This window comes from Gallus gallus, chromosome 7 (assembly GCF_016699485.2).
Source record: "Gallus gallus isolate bGalGal1 chromosome 7, bGalGal1.mat.broiler.GRCg7b, whole genome shotgun sequence".
In the NCBI taxonomy this organism is placed as follows: domain Eukaryota; kingdom Metazoa; phylum Chordata; class Aves; order Galliformes; family Phasianidae; genus Gallus; species Gallus gallus.
In genome coordinates, this window is record NC_052538.1 from 31,712,930 (window position 1) to 31,732,207 (window position 19,278).

The 19,278-nt window shown below is 36.8% G+C and overlaps 1 protein-coding gene across 7 annotated transcripts in view; it reads right to left on the reverse strand.

Annotated features, from left to right (window-relative positions):
- The window catches only part of LRP1B (LDL receptor related protein 1B), a 581,170-nt gene that overhangs the window by 253,563 nt on the left and 308,329 nt on the right, over nt 1–19,278 (reverse strand). For all 7 annotated transcript variants that reach the window (XR_005861415.2, XM_040703826.2, XM_422146.8 and 4 more), the window contains exons 4-6: nt 11,399–11,518; nt 10,048–10,176; nt 2,382–2,639 (exon numbers count right to left, since the gene is read on the reverse strand). Coding sequence is in view for 6 of the 7 variants with exons in the window: in XM_040703826.2 (XP_040559760.1) it covers nt 2,382–2,639; nt 10,048–10,176; nt 11,399–11,518 (507 nt within the window). In the remaining variant the exon portion in view is untranslated. The remainder of the gene's footprint in view (nt 1–2,381; nt 2,640–10,047; nt 10,177–11,398; nt 11,519–19,278) is intronic.

A 19,278-nucleotide genomic window follows, 5' to 3' on the forward strand; every position in this document is an offset into this window, starting at 1 on the left:
GCTAGATGATAAAAAAAGGTGATTTCCTAAGAAAACTAGACTTCCCATTTTTCGGTGAATAACTCCATGGGCTTGAGCTGCCAGAGCAGCTTATGCTTTCACTTACACTTGAAAATGCACAAGCTGAAATTCTTCACCAGGAGGCAAAATGAATTTGTTTGCCTCATCAGATGCAGGTGCTAAACAATGAAGAGAAATAGAAGAAGTTGTATGATGGGTAGCAAAGGGTGAAGGGAAGAAAAAGAAGAATTTAAGATTAAAAATCAGTTTTGCAGTAGCCACAAAATGACCTATACATGTACGCAGACATATATAACAGATATAGCAACACCAGACTCCTTGCAGAAACAACTCCAGATATATGTCTGGAAGGGAAGAGATTAACCAGAGGGGCAATTTCTACATCACCGAGGAAAAAAAATAACCTGTAACAGACAAGTTCTGATTGAACTCTTGGAAGTAATGCATTTCCATGGAAATTTCAATTCTTCATTTAAACAAGACAACAAATACACTGAAGTTTCAGAAAAATATTAGAGTCCACAGGCTGATATGCACTACCAATACAAAAAATGACTAGCTCATTAAATGCAGGCACTGTGTTCATTTCCATATATATTTCAAGACACGGTGTTACTCTTGGAAACGGATGTGCTGTTGCAGACCCGAAAAGCTCAGAGGTTGGCAATTACAAAATCACAGGATTGCAGGGGTTGGAAAGGACCTCAAGAGATCATCAAGCCTAACCCCCCTGCTAAAGCAGTACCCTACAATAGGTCAGACAGGTAGGTGTCCAGACAGGTCTTGAATATCTCCAGAGAAGCAGACTCTACAACCTCTCTGGGCAGCCTGTTCCAGTGCTCCGTCACCCTTACCATAAAGAAGTTCTTTCACATTTTATGGAGCTTCCTATGTTCAAGTTTTAGGCCATTGCTCCTTATCCTATTGCTGTGCACTACTGAGAAGAGACTTGCCTCATCTGTTTGCCTCTCAACTCCCTTCAGATATTTATAAACATTTATCAGTAAGTCTCTTCATATGCAGAGAACAGAGGCTGAGAAAAGCAGGAGACAACTGGTGGAAGAGCTACAAAACAGCTTTAGGATCTACTTTGATGATGAAGATAAGTGACAGAACAGACACACATACAGTTCGATACAAACCAAATTTTGCTAAGGACTGTTGTTAATCTGATTGCTCTTACTAAAAGGAAAACAAAATAAAATATCAATAATAGAATGAATTTAAAAGGCACAATCAAATATTACCACCACAATCATGAGAGCATTTTGATATCTAGAGTATGAAGAACCCTATGAAAATACAGCATCAAAAAACCCCTCAATAAAATAGAAAGCAGGCAGGATCAAGACCAATTATACTTTGCATCTAGATTAAGAGACTTCTCTAAAAGAAGTACAGTCACAGTGAGTTGCAAAGCAAAACAAAACCAAACAAAACAACATGTTCTATTTTTTTCATAGAATCATAGAATGCTTGGTTTGGAAGGGACCCCAAGAATCATCAAGCTCCAACCCCCCTGCTGCAGGCAAGGCTACCAACATCCTTTTTTATTCCTTTCTATTAAATTTTCTATATACTAAATAAACAACTAAAAAAGAGATTAAAACAAACAAAGAAAAAAGCTTCTTGTCCTGAGTTTTTATAAGCCTACTGTTAATACCACCATTACACTCCTCAGTGCTGTGCTTTATAAACTGGTCCATGGACCGCTCTCATCTGAAAGATGAAGAAACTTGATTATTTTTTTTTCACTGCATGTTGTTTTGCAATCTGTTCACATGAAAATGTGTAAGTGCGTGAACATCTTCTTCAAAAGATAACAGCAGTCCACAAATAGAAAAAATGACCGCTATTCGCTATAATGCAAAACTGTAATTCAGTATTATGAGGGTTTGTTGGTTTTTTTTTCCTCAACTGCAAAAAGGCAATTTATTTCCTGCCTGTTAGGAAATATTCTATTTTCATTAATTAACATGATACCTGACAGCAATTGTGAAAAACATGTGTCTCTCATTCTTTCACTATTAGTACTATCCCAGTGGTACAAAACAACATAGAAGCGCTACGTAGCACCACCTTGCCAAAGAGAAACCATTTTATACTTCTTCTTCTGTTGCACTGCCCTGGTTTTGTAACGTGTGTATGTTACTGAAACTATAAAAATGCGTATGTTTAAAAACTTTTCATGCATATATATATACATACATAGAGATACATAAAAGTGCTACAGTATGAGTTTCAATATTTAATGCATTAAAACTGTCTTCAACAGCAGGCCTCAAAAATTTCTGAGATCTCCTGCAGCTGTTCACAAAGATGAAGATGACTGTTTTGTTAAATGACTGTCAAATACTTACTGTGAAGATACTGCACAACGTTTATTATCCACTCGTCTGTTAACTTTCCGGCTTTTGTTATCTTCGTACATTTCAGCTGACTTGCAAGATCCCTTGATTCAATCCAACAAATAGTGTCCTCTCTGTAGCTATAATCTAGTGTCAAAACTGAAGATCCTTTTACAGGAGTTCGGGCAGACACTTTGCTTCCATTAAGATGTAATACCTCTATTGTTTCAGAGTTTGCAATCAGAAGAAAAGGAGGTCTATCAGCAGGCTCTGAAAACAAATCAGAGAAAATGTAAAGTGTTATCTATCTTAAGAGCTTGAATGAAACTTTTACATGATCTTACCTGCATGTTTTAAGAGATAATAAATAGGTTTTGTTTGTATTTTCATAACTATCATATATTTCAAATTACTAACATATTTTATCTTGCTGTTCTAATAGTTCACATCATTAAAGAAAATTAATTACCCTAGCCCCACAGATTCTGTTTAATTCTGTGCAGCATTATTGCAACATTTTTCATGCCTTACTCATAAAAAGAAATACATTTATGCAAATTATTTGTTTCTGGATTACTGACATTTCTAATAGAATGGAGGCCATGAAAACCTAAAGAATTTAGTACATGCGGAATGGTAAGGCACATTTGTATCTGAACCTTTAAAAAGAGACAAAAACTGAGTGAATGCTTCTACAAAGCAAAGCAAAGGAGCAAAAACAACATCAAACAACAACAAAAAGCAATGAAACCTGGCTACATCATGCACATGTTGGGTCTGATACTGTGCAGTGTAAGAGAGAAAGCGTTACGCTGTGGAAAATCCAAACAGCAAAACGGAACAGAGAATACGTAGTTTCCACTGGGTTAACATTCAGGTGACAAAAAAACAAATGAACCAGAAGTATGAAGAAGCAACTTCACATTCACTTGAATCACTTTGACTGGAAATCTGCCTAGTAACGGATGAAAATACTCAGAACAATGTGTGAATACTGAAGGAAAACCAGATTGTGACGAATATATATTTTAAATATAAAATGCTCAGTTAAGGTGATGCCAAAGTTCATGATTTGACAAGTTGTTCAAGTTAATAATTTCTTGTTACACTTAGAAAGAAACAATTGTTACTGAGTGCAAATAAATTTTGCATTATTATAAGTGCTATTGGATGCAAAAGCAGCAGTTTTTACTTCAGGTGTATTTTTCATGCCTTTATTGGATAGAAAATCCAGGGTTGGTATGAAATTATGCCTGAGTTAGTCATGTGTTAATTAAAAAATATTAATCTCTGTATGGTGAGAAGTTTTTTATATGGGGTTTCACTAATGAAATTGTCATTTTTTTTCTAGATCTAGAGTAGTATGTTCCATTGGTATACAGTCCCAGTTGATGTAGAACCATCATGGGGATGTCTACATCAAAACCATGTGCCTGCAGGTTGGCTTTGTTCTTTGTTCTTTTTAAAGGGAAGCACTCCATTAGAAGCTTTGATTTGTGACGCTCCGAGTGTGATTTAAGCTTGCAGTAGGTTTTAATGAAATAACAGTGATGTTTAATTTTGCAATGAAGTATGTTCACATGAATAATAACATCAAGTTGACAAAATTCTGGAAGTTGTATTAATTAAAAAAAAAAAAAAAAAAAAAAAAAAAAACTCACATTCATTGCCAAGCATGTGGAAAAAATATTTGAGCTCTCAGCCCAAAGTAATCTGCTTACATTCAGAAAAATAAATCAATATTAAAATTAGTATTTTTGATCAACATTCTACTTCACACAGTTTTCAAAATTTTACTAAGCAATTCCAGATAAAGAAACGGAGGAAAAAAATGCATAATTAAAAGATTTGAGAAATAATGCTTCATCAGCAAGTCTGATTAAAGAGAAAAGGGACTTTATCGAACTGCTCAGTGGTCTCACTGAAATCCGCAGAAGTGCGTTGTATATTCAGTTCTTTGATACTATAGGCTTTTATTTAGACATCTCTTTTGGTAGTATTTTGTTTACTTTGTCACCTAAGACAGTTCTTTTCTATAATGGACCAGCATGCTTTCTTTTTAAAATAGATTTCATTTATTCTCTCCTATTGTTTTGCATTCTATAATGTGCTCTATACTTTGCAGCATCTTTTCTCCTCAGTAAATCTCATGACAACATCTGCAAAACGACACTTCTGTAACTTAATACTTTTCTAATTTACTAACAGTCCTCTCTTGTCTTACATTCACTATCACTATTTGCATGCATGCAAGATTCTACAAACTTGAAAATTTCTAAAGATTTGAACTTTGTAAAGCAACCTCTTGTGAACTATTGTAAGACGCAACTGAAGCTCCCTAGTTATGCTTTTATTTTCCACAGAAAAGGGGGCAATGGGGTTTTTAATGAGAAATTTTATTTGCCTTTTCCCAAATAGATACATTTGTAGTCAACAGTGTTGATCATTTACATCAATCTTTGCCCCTACTGCATCCTTTCTTCTGAACTGCTAACCATCAGAAGAAGACAAACAGCCTTGAGAGATTTTTTCTCCATCATTCTGAGAGTTTCCATGCTGATATGAAAGGTGTGTTTGTACCTGTGTCCTGCTACGTTTTTTTCATGTAAGAGTGAACTGCTGCTTCCTTCCCACAGAATACCATCATTCATCTCTCATCCAGCATCAGTGTAAAAAATTCCTCACTATCATTTTTGCTTTTGTATTTTGTATTAAGTAAGATCTTACAACTGTCTGCAATCTGTAAGGCCTTCAAGAAGAAGCAGATATCAGGCACTGTTTGCAGTTAAGGAGCCAGCATGGTTGTTTAGTTTTCTGAGGCTGTTAAAGAGAACCATATCCTTTCCTGCACTGTTTTAAGTTTAGCCATTGGAAATTGTAACAAGGATCACTGAACTCCAGAGAAAGGTTGTATTTCAGTATTAATGTCTAAGAAATAAAACAATTCCGAGAAAGAAGTAGCACTGGAACTCCTGAGCAACAGTTACAAATCAAACATGGCTCCAATACTCATGACACTGCTTAGCAGCCATGACTAAATGTTAGAATACATATGTACTCTTCTAGAATTGATCAAGAAACCATGTTACTCAGCTGAAAATTCTATTTTTCAAGCAGTCCATACATGAAATAATTGAATGGGTAGAATTGGTTAATCGTGCTGTTTGACTCTAGGGTAGGCGACCTGCCTATGTCAGTGCTGCTCGGATAAGGATCGATTTTAGGAAAAAAGATTTCTTTTCTTCCTCCCCACAAAAACTACTTGTCTGTGCCTCAAAACAGAATGTACGAAGCCTGGAAGGTTAGTGGACAGATATGAGTTGCATTGAGCTGGCAGCAGCTTTTCAAATAACTGGACTTCATGTCTGTTTTTCTTTCCAGAGTTTTCTTTTTTCTTTATTTCTTCTATTTTTTAGGAAAGATAAGAAGTGAATAGCTCTCTAATCCAGGAGAGTTTTATGATTCATCCCTCTAGACTAAAGTGAACACATCTTCCTTTGAATTATGTTTAAGATAGAGTAGCAGAAAAGATGAAAGCCTTATGTTCTCCCCCCTTCCTGATCTTGTCTAAAATACAGATCAATAGTGAAGTCATAACAAATCAGAAACAAAGACTTTTTGCTCCGCCACCAACAGTTCTGGTTCTGCGGAAGGGAATCTTCAGAAATGCCAGTGCTGGTGGATGGGTTTGCTGTGGTTTTCTATGATATGAAAAGGATAAAAAACATAAATAAGTGTTCATGAGCAACTTAAGAAACCTTTCTCTGAGGTCTATGTTGTAAATTTGAAGAGCTTTGCTCTTAGCAAAGTGCATGCACTGTATGAAAGTGTGACAAATATTCAGAAGTGCTGAATAAAATGCAGTCACATTTTATTTTGAACTTAATTTTCTGTACTTAAGCAACAAATCTCAAAATGGACTACTTCAATTCTAAAACCTCAAAGCATCAATTCATAGAATCATAGAATCACTCAGGTTGGAAAAGACCTCAATCATCGAGTCCAACCACGACCAATTGATGAGGTTCTACAAGAAAACTATGTTGTGAGATACATATAAGAGTAACGAATATCAGAAATAGCCTATAACTTTAATCCCTATCTCTTTATCCTTCTTTATCTACACAATGAATGTTTCTCATCACACAGTATTTCTCTGTAAATGGTCTATGAACATATGAAATATTTCAGGAACTTTTGCAAGAAAAATAGTTATTTTTTTTCCTTCAGCTAAAGTTTTCCAATTCTGTCCTTTTGTTTCCTTAAAAATTCTTTTCATCCAGTGCAGGCCTTGCAGTACAGACATACAAACTTGGCAAACAAAGATCTTCTAAAACTCCATTCAGCAGAGCTATATTTTGTTTCATTTTTACCTCAAAAGTCATTAACTGCTTCTTTATTCATAAAAGAAAATGTGGTTAAAAAGTCTTGGAAAAAAACCACCATGGTGTGCCTCTAGCTGTTTTGATACCTATTTTAACAACCTTCCCAAAGGTACTGCACAGCTAAAAGTTTCAAGATCCAAAGTTATTTAAATGAGCTAAGGAAGAAAATGCAGAATTTAATGAGGGATAAACCTCCCTACCTTCACAGCTAAGCGTTCGGCTGCCTGAAGGGTAAAAAAACAGCAGCTCCTGCGAACTGCTTTGCTAATTGAACCACCCCACATGCTAAAAGGTGTCTGTTCAGGGTGAGCTCTTAGGCTGTGGGGGAGCTACAGGCTTCACCCACAGTACTGCATCTAGGTCTGGGGCCCCCAGCATGGGGAAGACCTGGAGCTGTTGGAGCAGACCCAGAGGAGGACACAAAGATGCTCAGAGGTCTGGAGGACCTCTCCTATGGAGACAGGCTGAGGCAGCTGGGGGTATTCAGCCTGAAGAAGAGAAGGCTTGAGGGAGACCTCATTGTGGCATTCCAGTCCTTAAAGAGACCTTATAAACAGGAGGGAGACCAATATTTTTACATAGGAAGATAGTGACAAGACAAGGGGAAGTGGTTTAAACTAAAAAAAAAAAAAAGATTTAGATTAGATGTTAGAAGGAAATTCTTTACTCAGAGGGTGGTGAGACCTTGGCACTGCTGCCCAGAGTGGTGTGCGTACCCCATCCCTGGAGTTGCCCATGGTTGATTTGGATGGGGCCCTGGGCAGCCTGAGCTGCTGGATGTAGTCCCTAAACAGCAGAAGGTTGGAATTGGATAATCTTTGAGGCCCCTTCCAATCCAAGCCATTCTATGATTCTATCATTTTCTGACATCTCCAGAGGCCACAACAAGCATCCCCTGGTTCCTGCAGGCCACTGCTCCCAGGCACGTCTCCCTTCCTCTGTACCTTGGTCACTGGCCCTCCATCTATTAAGTACTCAGAAACCTCTCACTAATGATATGGAGACAATCAAGACGTAGTACAAGGCTCATAGCTTGGTGTTGCCTGTTGTGCTTTACCTAGAACAATGGATGGAAGTTTGTATTCTTAGAAGATCTCCTTTTATTAACATCAGAAAATTTTATGTAATGCTTAAGCTAACCCAAACCTCGACTGCTTCTTAACTTTCAAATTTTTTAAACACAGAACTGAAAATTATTTTGTTTATTTTTTTTAATGTATTTGACAACTGCTTTTATGTGCAGACTAAATGGATGGCTTGCTATTTCTATCTTTATTCTCCTTAGGCTATTAAAGGAATATAAAGAGGTGGTTGTTTTATTTTTTCGTTTATTTTTACCAAGAACTTTTTTGCTTTTTCCTTTAGATATAACTTCCTGGATTCTGTTCTACTAATCAATCCATTATGCCTCTCGCTAGATTTCATATTCCCACCGTTGAGTAAGGATCAGGAATACTCTGAATGTCTTACCAGTCATAGCCTAATTTACATACCAGGATAGTACCTCTTCCCCTACCCAACATGATGTCATTGTCTAATTATTAACTTGTGAACCTTTTCATCTTTTACACTTTTTGGCAAGACTGGTCCCTAGTTACTTTCTCACCTATCCTTTTTTTTTTTTTTTTTTTTTTTTTTTTCCCCCATGTAGGGCAGCACTTTGTTTTTGTTTCTGCTTGAACCTTATCCTTATCCTACAAGACAGCAACATGTGAAAAGCAGTTCATATTACCAGTGAAGCTATGAATATAATATTAAGGCTGAAGGAAAGCTACCTTCTGGAACATGGAAATGTCACTATTTTCCACACTGTAAGCTGGGTGCAGTGAAGCAACATAAGCTGTTATAGGTCACTAGAGCTCTTGTTGCTTTCTGTGGCATCATTATTGTGGCAACAATTTTTTTGACCTCAGTGCACTGCGAAGAGTTCAGCCCAATTCTTCAAATATTGATGATTTAATTCCTTCAAAGAAAAGTTGTGTTTATGCGCAAAAACAAGGTAACAAGCAGCACTTATATCTCTGCAGCATCATGATCTTATTAGCACTACCTTGCAGTGATTCCTTTAGTTCATGACTGAAAATAACAGAAGAAATGAAAATGACCATAAAACAGACATGATAAAGAACCAAGAAAGACAGAGGAGTAGCTCTTCTCTGTTAATAGACAGCCTGATTCATTTCACCAAGACCATCAAGACACTGACAGTTCATTATAACACTGAGATAGACATTTTGCTGTATACAAGAAAGGAAACTCAAAGGCTCATCTCAAGTCCAATACAGGCACCATGAGAATTTCCTGATCTAGAATGGAGTTATTGATTTTTATGTAGGGGAGGAAGAAGAGTACTAAAACTTTTTATGTTTTATGGACTTTCTTATCTCACAATACTTGGCAATGTATTAAAACGAATTGCTCAGCTATGATGTGGATCAATTTAAAACTTGATACTAGCTGCAGCAAGACACGTAACTTACTGGTGCTCAAGTCAGAACATACGTAGTGATGATATTAACTTGAGATATCCTCAAAAAAAGCCACTATACTTTCAAATTTTATGATGATAAAATAGCTACAAATAAGAATAAAAAAAAAATATGTAACAAACACAGTTGTATACTTGGCTCTTGAATCATTATGGATGTCGAAATCTTGTTCAAGAAAGTTTTGGCTTTTTAATATAAGAATGTTAAGTCACTGTACTTACAAAGTAAAAAAATACTTTGTACAACATTGTTTCCTTAAACACTATTTACTATTTTTTCCTCAAATATCCAATTTACTATTACTAATGAAAACATGCACTAAGATGACTATTTTTTGAAAAGAGTTTGGTGTGAATATGCGTATCATGAAATTCACCTCCTGGGATACTATAAGTACAAGCCAATCATGTGCCTTTTTTCATCCTCAGGGTACAATTACTTCATGATCATTTCCTCTGCCTTCTCACTACCTCTGTTGTCTTCCCAGAGTAAATAACCTGTTTTGTCTGTGTGAGGAAAAATCTTTATTTATGAAGAGGGAAGCTGGGAACTGTTCTAATTTTGGCTGAACTGAATATTTCACTTTAATTAATCATAACCATTTAATAACTTATAATATCTCCTTTGGAGTATTGTCATAGTACATGAAAAGCTGTCCTAGAGTTGTTATGTGGCTCTTTGTAATACAGTGAAGGAAAATCCATCTCTTCTGCAGGCAGTTCTATCCATCTTTTCATACTTATCGTCTACACAGAACCAAACCAAGAAATATTTTCTTTAGGGTAAGGAGATATTAAAACTTACCATTTTTGGCCTTGCAAGATTTGTTATCAGGCTGAAGAACGTAACCCTCTACACAGCTACAGGTGTATGATCCATCCGTATTCACACACATCTGGCTGCAGCTTCCATATGTATTACATTCATTCAAATCTAAAGGGATGTAAATGAAATTAATGATTTTTTTTTTAAGGAGTAAAAAAAAAAAAAAAAGAGGAATTGAAATTGTAAGAGGAAATTGTGATCCATTAAAACACTATAGAATGGTCATTTACATATTCCTCTTCTCAAGCCATGACCTTATCACAGGGGGTGGCTGATGAAATTATTCCAGCAACCAAACAGAAGGCAAGGAGTTCTCAAGTTTAATTGCTATTTATTTTTAAAGTTAAAACCTTCATATGTTCAATTAACATCCAATGTACACACTATGTTAGGGAGACATCTAGACCCCTGTTCTACTAGAAAACCATTTCTATTAAAAATTATCAGGGACTGTGAATGAAACAACATTTCAAGGGAGGAAATTGATTATCCCTCTCAACCTATTTGTGCTGGAAATGTCTTATAGTTCCTTAAATGAACTGTCACAATTTCTAGATTAAACTATCATCCACTGCATCAAAAACTATATATTTCTTTAATCTGAAGAGCAGCTTCCTCAAGTAGGGCATATAGACATAATACCATAAAATCAAGACATGCTGTTTAACAGTGGTTGAGAGTTTAAGTAATAAATTGACATTTTAAAAACTGCTGCTGAAATTATTTCCTCAGCCATATTTTCAATCACAGAACATGACAACCATAGAGCAAAAGAACTCAAAATAAATTGCATTTATGAAGAATCTGGCTTAGCACTATTACTTGAAGAGAGGAATGATTGGGACTGAGCAACAGAATTCCAATCTGCTTACAAAAAGAGAAAAAAAATAAAACAAGAATCAAATAACTGAATTAAAAAATCATATATTTAAAAAATGGAAAAGAACACCAATTTCAATACACATTTAATTATGCCAGAATAACTTTCCCAGCTAAGTTGTATGATTTGGAAGTGTTTGTTTATCAAATTGTGATCTAGATGTGACTTTATGGACACGAGGTGAAATGCTGTAAGTTGTACCGTGTCTTGACTGATTATGGAGGACTCTTTCCCCTGCTTGACTCCACAAGCCTGTGCTCATTTCCTGATGAGCAAACAGCACTGAATATGGGCAAGGAAGCTCATCCATGCTCATCAGCTTGCTGTTGGTCACCCTGTGTGGCTCCAAGATGAAAGCTGGTAGCCCACCACCAGCTCTTTGTATCTAACAGCCATCAAGGAGTCATTAAGAAATTTTTGTGTCAATCCTACAGCATCTTCCTTGTTTACCTGTGCAGCTTCTTCCATCATTGCTTGTTTCATAGCCATCTCCACAGTAACACTTGCTGCCATTCCTGGTAATGGCACATTTATATTGGCAATTCATCTGTTGGCACCTGGGTAGCAATTCTGTAAATAAAATTATTTAGAGCAAATTGTTACTAAATATTATTTTTATTATTGCCAAATCACAAACTTTAAATATGTATGTTTGTGTAAATGCACATCCCAGGAAGGAAATGCAATCGCCATTTCCGCTAGTTGTTGTTGGAAATATGCTTATGACACATAATGCGTTGTCAAACGTTTGCTTTGAAAATTGTATTTCTGCAACATAATAAAAAGAAATCACATTCCATTTCTACCAAACATTGTGTACAAGTATATAATCAAGGCATACTGTTGCTCTGCTTCGATATTTATTTTTTCCACATCAGTCATATTTAAAGCAATGATTTTTTTGGGGAAAAAAAGAGCACCAAATCTCAACCAGTTAGATTATAGTTATAGAAAACAGCAAAGGCTATGAGAAAGTTTTCAACATCTACATTGTCTGTATTTGTCATATAAATTGATATTTTGAAAGCTTGCTTTGATTTACCAATACATGTATAACTTTCACACCAATCAGTGGGCATACATTCTGGTTCAGTAATTTAATATTGGATGTTCACTGTTGAATAAACATTGGACATAGTATATGTCATTCCTACTGAAGTCCTTCATAGTATGTATTGCTTAAATCCAAATCACCAATACAAGGCACAGTGTTAACAGTCAGAAGAAATATTGCAGAAATAAATACTGTAATGTTTTCCACCCTGCAACAGCATGAAAACAAACTAAATAACCACTTCTCAGCCTGAAGCTGGATGAAGTGCATCAATTATACTGCTGATCAAAAGAAGAGTGTTTTGATGAGCAACATTTTTCCCTACAGGAAAAGGATTATAGAAAACAATTGTAGAAGTTTATTCCAATATATTTTTTTGAAACTATATGCAGATGCATCAGAAAATAAGCTGAAAATGGACAGAGAAAGGTTCCCTTATTGGGCTGTCTTAAAGGGACTGGGAATGTCCAAAAGGAGAAGTCTATCGATTAACATTAGTAGTTATAATGCATCTGATGTATCATCAAGTTCTACTGGAGGACAGAATTAAAATTAATGTGAAGAAGAGTCAGCATCAGCATCTGAGAACTGGGGTTTCAGTTCTGGAACATCAGCTGTTGCCAAAATAAAGCTGACATTTTGGGAGGAAAGGGATGTGTCTGCCACCCAAAGTTATACTTACTGTATTGCAATAACTACTGCTGAAAAAGTGTCACACAACTATCAGAGGAAATTCACAAGAATTTTATTATCTATGCTGTAGACTGACTAGAGACTGATAAACCATCCACTGCCCAAATCTGCCCATTTTCCACATCGTTTGTGGGTTATTTCTCTGCCTCGTGTGCCCTTGTAGAAGGAAGGTAACAACTTTTGTCTGTAGCATGACGTGTCCGTTTCTTGTCTCTAGTCCAATCCTTAAATCTATTACGTCCTTTCAAGAATAAGTCCCATTCAGAATGCAAACAAGAAAACTTCCCCTGAGGTAACCCAAAATAGGGTTGCACACCGAGGTGTACAGCTGGAACCAAGGCTGATTATATAGTATCTGTTTATTTAACATTTCTATCTGCACAAAATCAACGTATACATTTCATTTTCTAAGCAAACATGGATCAACCATTCTTTACAACCTATAATTTTCTTCCTCAAATATTTATCTTTTGCTGTACAGCCAGTAGCTTTTACCAGATGATAACTATTTGACTCACAAATGGGACTTGGCTTGTTTGCACTCTTTCCATAATGGATACAGATAGCCAGCAGCTTAAACTGGAATAGTGGGACCAGTACACATCCAGTAAAGACTGCTGGAGAATAGCAACAGTAAATTGGCAAGTGAGTCCATTAAAGGAAAGTGAATCAAACTAGCTGATCTTCTCCTTTTCTTATAAAATCTGTTGCTATCTAAATTACTGCTGTAAAATGTAGATGGCTTTTAATGACAAAATTGTTGCATTTTCTTTACAGTAAGTACATACCAAATACTGTGCATAGATCATTTCTGCCAAAAATATTTCTTGTTGCACATCTCATCGCTTATTCTTTCCACACATTTCTATTTTTCACACTGTCTGTCACAGCTTTGCTGGTGTCCTCATCCCATCTGTTGTGCTTTCAGAAAGGGCTTCTCCAAGAAGGTATTCTGCTGATTTCCTCCCCTTGTACAACTACTTACACTCTCTTTGGTACAAATAGAGTCTGATCCTATTGATCGAGTAAGAAAATATTTTCAGATTACTTTTCTCAAATGACACATTTGACGATTCCCTGTCAATAAAGGTTTGAGTCAGTTAAAACTGGAACACTGAGCAAACCCAATTTTTGTTCTTGCATTTCAGCCAGCAATGACAAGGAGCTTTACACTGCAACTACTTTCTCCACTTTCCCTGGAGGGAGATGACTGGCCACCCAGCCAGCCGGGAGCCCTTCAAACACACCAGACTTTCCAACAAATCTGTTTAAGAAGCAGTGTCAACTGCCATATGCTTCTGACTTCAAACTAAGATCTCTTCTCCACTAAATTATCAGCTAGATTATTACAACAGAAACTGGCTTCCATTCACAGCTCCCTTACTGCGTGTGTGAGAGACGTTTTCATGCCCCAGAACATTTCTGCTCTACTGCTGATCTGCTAAACGTGTCAGGGGAGCTCGCAAATGGAAAAGTACAAAGTATTACAACAACACTGAGGGTAAATAAATCTATGTTCTATTTTACTAGCTCTTCAGCTTTCGTCACTTTAAGTAACTGATCCTGTAAACCTTTGGATAAAAAAAGGAGTTAGCTTGCCTCCAGAAATGTTTGAAGAATTGAAGGACATGCTTAGGAAGACAGTGTGTGCATTTATGGCTTGGTTAGATTTGTAGCAGGCTACTTGGGAAGAGGTGAGTAGGCAAAGAAAAATCATAAAGCAGTGAACATCAATATATTTAATGCTCCAGACTGGAAATTTAAAGGAATAAAAAATAAGGGCCCTTCATTTCTGGCCCTTCCATCCTTGCCTTAGGATAAAGTTAAATTCTCCACCCATTTTGGTCTCCCTTTCTCAATGTGAAATAGTTTACAAAGTACACAGGCGGTGAAGAATGAGCATCACCAAGCTTTCAACTTTTACCACAGCTACAGAAACCTCTAAATTTGTCAAGCATAGTATTTCTGCTACAAGATTTAAAGGAAGAAGCTAAACTGAGGGAAAACAGCAGAAGAAAGCTTCATAGCTCATAACGAGACCCACAATTCAAGACATGGAGCTACAGAGCAAGGCATGAGATTTGCAGAAATACAGGATAGCAGAAATAGCTGTGAATGCCTTTTGGATGATTTATTTTCCCTAGGCCCAGGGTGTACTGCCAGCACTGATTTAGGTCATTTTGTTCAGTGTTTTCTTTCTTCCACAGGAGACATTCAGGGCAGCATGTTTTTCTTCCTTATGTCCCATGAAAGCCTCTCTGAAGCTGGGTTCCAGCTCTATCACAAAAGCCACCTTGCTTTCTCAAATACAGCCGTGTCAATGTCATGCTTACTGACTTTCATGTTCTTCTGACTCTCAGTCCCATGGGAGAGTCGTCAGTCAGGCAGAGACGCTGCTGATTTCATCTCCCCTAATGTGATATACCTCTGACAATGACTCAGAGGAGAGGTAAGCTTTTTGGACAAACTATTCCCACAGGATTTTGAAGTAATAAAATCCTGGCTTCATTTATTCCTTCTGTGTTCAAGGAAATATACTGTTTATCATATCCCATCCAAGATGAATGATATGTGGATCTATCCCCCTTTGCACGTCTTTTTAATGAATGAATGAATGAAGCAGTTAATCTGCCTATCAGTTCTGTCAGCTCCTCTTGAACTGAAACGGAATTCACAATAAGTTCACATCAGGTTCTAAAGCTTAGATGTTTTGGCTGTTGTCATTAACAAGAAAAGCACTTCAGCTTGTACTGTATAAATGCTGTGTATATTTTCACAATGAAGGATTGTTGAGCACTAGAATGAATTTAACAAGCTGCCTCAGTTAGCCTTCCCCCAGCAACATGCATTTAGGTGCCATTATGTTTGAGCCATTTTTATGATAACAGAGCTTTTTGGCTGTAATGGATACCCAGTAGTTTCATAAGTATGTCTGCAATATACAAATCCTGTGTTGCCCTTTTTGTAATGATGCTGAGGAGTATAGACAACTTCCTATTACTCTACACTAAAATTAGTTGATTACATAACATTGATAAGCATCAGCTATATGGAGCCATAGCAAGTGAAAGCAATTGGCTGAAGTTTATAGTTCCAAGTTCAAGATAGAATGCTGAGGAAATAATAGAGCTTCTGCTGTCAATTCGGGACTTAAAAATTTGAAACAAGGGATTCTTATCAAACAGTTCATCAGAGAATGGCTCTGAGCTACCAGTGCAGTGCTGCATAGGAAAAAACAAATGCAGATCTGGGAACATCAGGATTAATATTTTCCATAGAGAAAGCATTGATATTAACAGCCAAGACACCAGTGAGTTCTTTTCTTGCAGAATGCAGCCCTTTGTGGCTGTGCCCTGATGGATACCATGGGGACAAATCTGGATTTGAGAAGACCTAAGGAAAGGCTGGAGGGATCAGCAGGGGACAGAGAGCTGTGAGTCTGCCAGTCTTTGTGTTGGCTGTGTTGGGAGATGAAAACTATGAGCAATCATGGCTGCTGTCTCTGAATACATCACAGGATCAAGAGTGGGAGAAGAGAGACTATTTAAGCTAATGGGCTATTGGCAGAAGTACAAATGGGTATAAATTGCTCATTAATAACTTCGGGCTGAAAAAAGACGTTCTTAACTATTACTGTAATCAGGCTCTAAAACTCCTCTTTGAATGGAAACAACAAAGACAGAAAATAAATAAATACTTTCCACGTGGATTATGATAGATTCATGAAAGACAGCATATGGAAAGGCCCCTGGAACACCAGACGCTGCTTTCATGACCCAGGAGGTCTCTTCTACTGCTCTATTCCTCAAGCAACACAGGATCTTATGCTAAAATATTGCTTGTCAATTTGGAACTGAGATTCTTTTCCCCTTGTCTCTGAAACTCCCCAAAGGAAAACTTATGGGAGCTTGTTGCTGAATTAGTCTTCTAATTGTACTCTGTACGTACCCTTATTTCTCTTAAATATAAATTTGGATTCTTTTTTGTCAGCTTTGTGTTTCCTGAATATACTCGATCTTATCGCTCTGTTTTTCATTGTTTTTATGATTCAATATTCATACACTGATGTCTAGACTATCCTTATCACACACAGGCTGTAAGCCTTATTTTTCTTTTCTAGTTCATTTTCTAACTTTTTGAAGTGCAATTCTTTTATTTATTAGACTCTTTAATATAATTTACCCAAAGGGCCTTTTGTTTGTATTTTTGTTTTGTTCTTTCTCTTTGTTGCCTTTTTTGTTGTTGTTGTTATTGTTGATGTTATATACATAAGATAAAGTTCTACACTTTGCTTCCCTGACAGAAAAGCATTGCTTGATTGATAGAATTCAATTGCTGCACTGAAATAATGCAGCCTGTTTTTATCTTACATTTGTCGGTCATTTTATTAGTTTTGACTATCGTACCATAAAAATATGACAAGGGTATAATGATCTTTGTCACGCACCCCAGGCCATAAGTCTGTTATGGTAGATACACTGCTGAGAAAGAGAGATGGAAATCTGAGATCAGATTCATAACCTTATACTCCCATTATGGTGACCTCAGCCAAAGTTGAGCATAGAAGGAGAGATCAAATTCCAAATAACATGCACTTTTTGGGGGGCAAAAACCCTTCATGAAAAGATAAAAAAAGATCTCTGTTTACCCCTACACTAACGCTTTTGTAAACATTTCCTCCACCTACTTTGTGTGTTGGGTCCAGCAGCAGCCTCTGCACTGGGGCTCCAGCTGAGTCCTGCTTCCTGGCTTGTGGTCAGGAGACTTGGGAAAACACAACTAATGCTGGCTTTTATTAGTCCCCAAAATAACCCACTCATTTAGAAAAAAAAGCTATAAGTTAGAAGCTTGCAACACTGTGACTTTTACAGGTAAGTTCTCCAAGCTAGCTTCCAGGTGCCTAGCTACAAGGATCAGTTCGGTAGCATAGGATTTCTACACAGTGCAGAGACAGGGCAACAACCACCCTGAATTGTTGAACTGTCTATGGCAAGTTGTAATCCCTGGGTATAACCGAAATCCTTTTCCTCTGTAGCCTGGATGGCTCATGACTACGCTTCTTCAATTCCAGAGTGCAGAATCTTTTCCTAAGGCTTGGATGTTAGGCTCACATTAATATTCCCAGGACATAAGCAGGGAAATTGTATTTGAGAATGGTGCTTTTTCTGGGTACAAAGCCATTCCTGAGCAAGCTCTACAAGCAAAAGATTGTCATGTAAACACCAGGCAGCAGCTTTAGTCATCTAAGTTAGAATCTGTAAAAAAATGTTTGATCTACACTATACAAACGCCCACGCCCACCACTAGTCTCCTTCACTATGGGAAGCCTTGGTACAAAGTGCCATGTGCTGACAATTAAATGTTGTTGAACAACTTAATACATCATTTTAAACAGACATGACAATGTATTTGTCTATTTTATGATTAGAAGAAAATTACACATCTTGTTTAACAAACTTCTTGTGTTCTCAAAACCAGAAGTGCCTTATTGTCATCACTGTTCTATGAAAACGGTCATGTCCTGCTGAGTAACAAGTGAATAACAAGATATTATTTAAAAAAAAAAAGTCATATTTCTTATTCTGTCATTTCAACCTAATTAAATCAGAAAAAAAAAAAAAGGGGGGAAAACTGGAGGAAGAACAAAGCTTAAATAACCAAACCAAACCTTCCAAATCCATACTGCAGTCACTGTTCCTTTTAAGAAGTGAAAATATCCATCTTCCAAGTATTAGCTAACAGCATCCCTGGACAATATTCATGAATAAATTTATGTTTCAAGGATGTACTACTGAAACTTCTTCCTGCCTAAATCTTGACCTACAGTATTTGGCTGAGCTTCAAAACAATTTGCTTTATGTAGTGTTCCTCAACCATAGCATCACAAAACATTTGAAAAGATGAGATCAGCAGGTAGTAGGCATGTAGTGAAATATTAGCTTCACCAGTGGAAATGGCTCATTATTTTGACCTTTTGCTGTTTTAGTTATACCTTGGCTGTCATACACGTACAAAAGCATAAGCTAAGGAGAAGTTCACCTGGGAGAGTTCAAACTGGGCAAGTGATTTCATGGCTGAAGGGAAGAGACAATTTATATAGCTATTAATCTGGATATAGGATATAGATATAAATAATATATATCCTTCAAGAATACATACATTTAAATTTTTATAAACCAGTGTACAGTTTTAGGTATTTTCACAGTATTGAATACATACAAGTTCATTGAGTTACTGAGAATCATCATTAAATTATGTGTGTCTAGTGAGATGTCACACACACTTACACGAAGCCTGACAAAACTGAACATATTCATTAATAAATCAGAAGTGAAAGCAGTAACTAACAAAGTTCGTGCATGGTAACAAAGACTGGGAGAATGGATAAAATGCAGAGAGGACATGCGGTAGTCCAAGAGCAAACTTAGTAATCCAAACCTGGTCATACAAAATGCATTTGCAGAGGTATCTCCTGATTTCTCAGCTTTGTGAGCAAGTTGCATTTTTGTGCCTGAGGAACACTTGGAGAGACAAAATACAACTTGGTGGCTGGGGCAGAGCAACCTCTGGAGGGAATACAGTT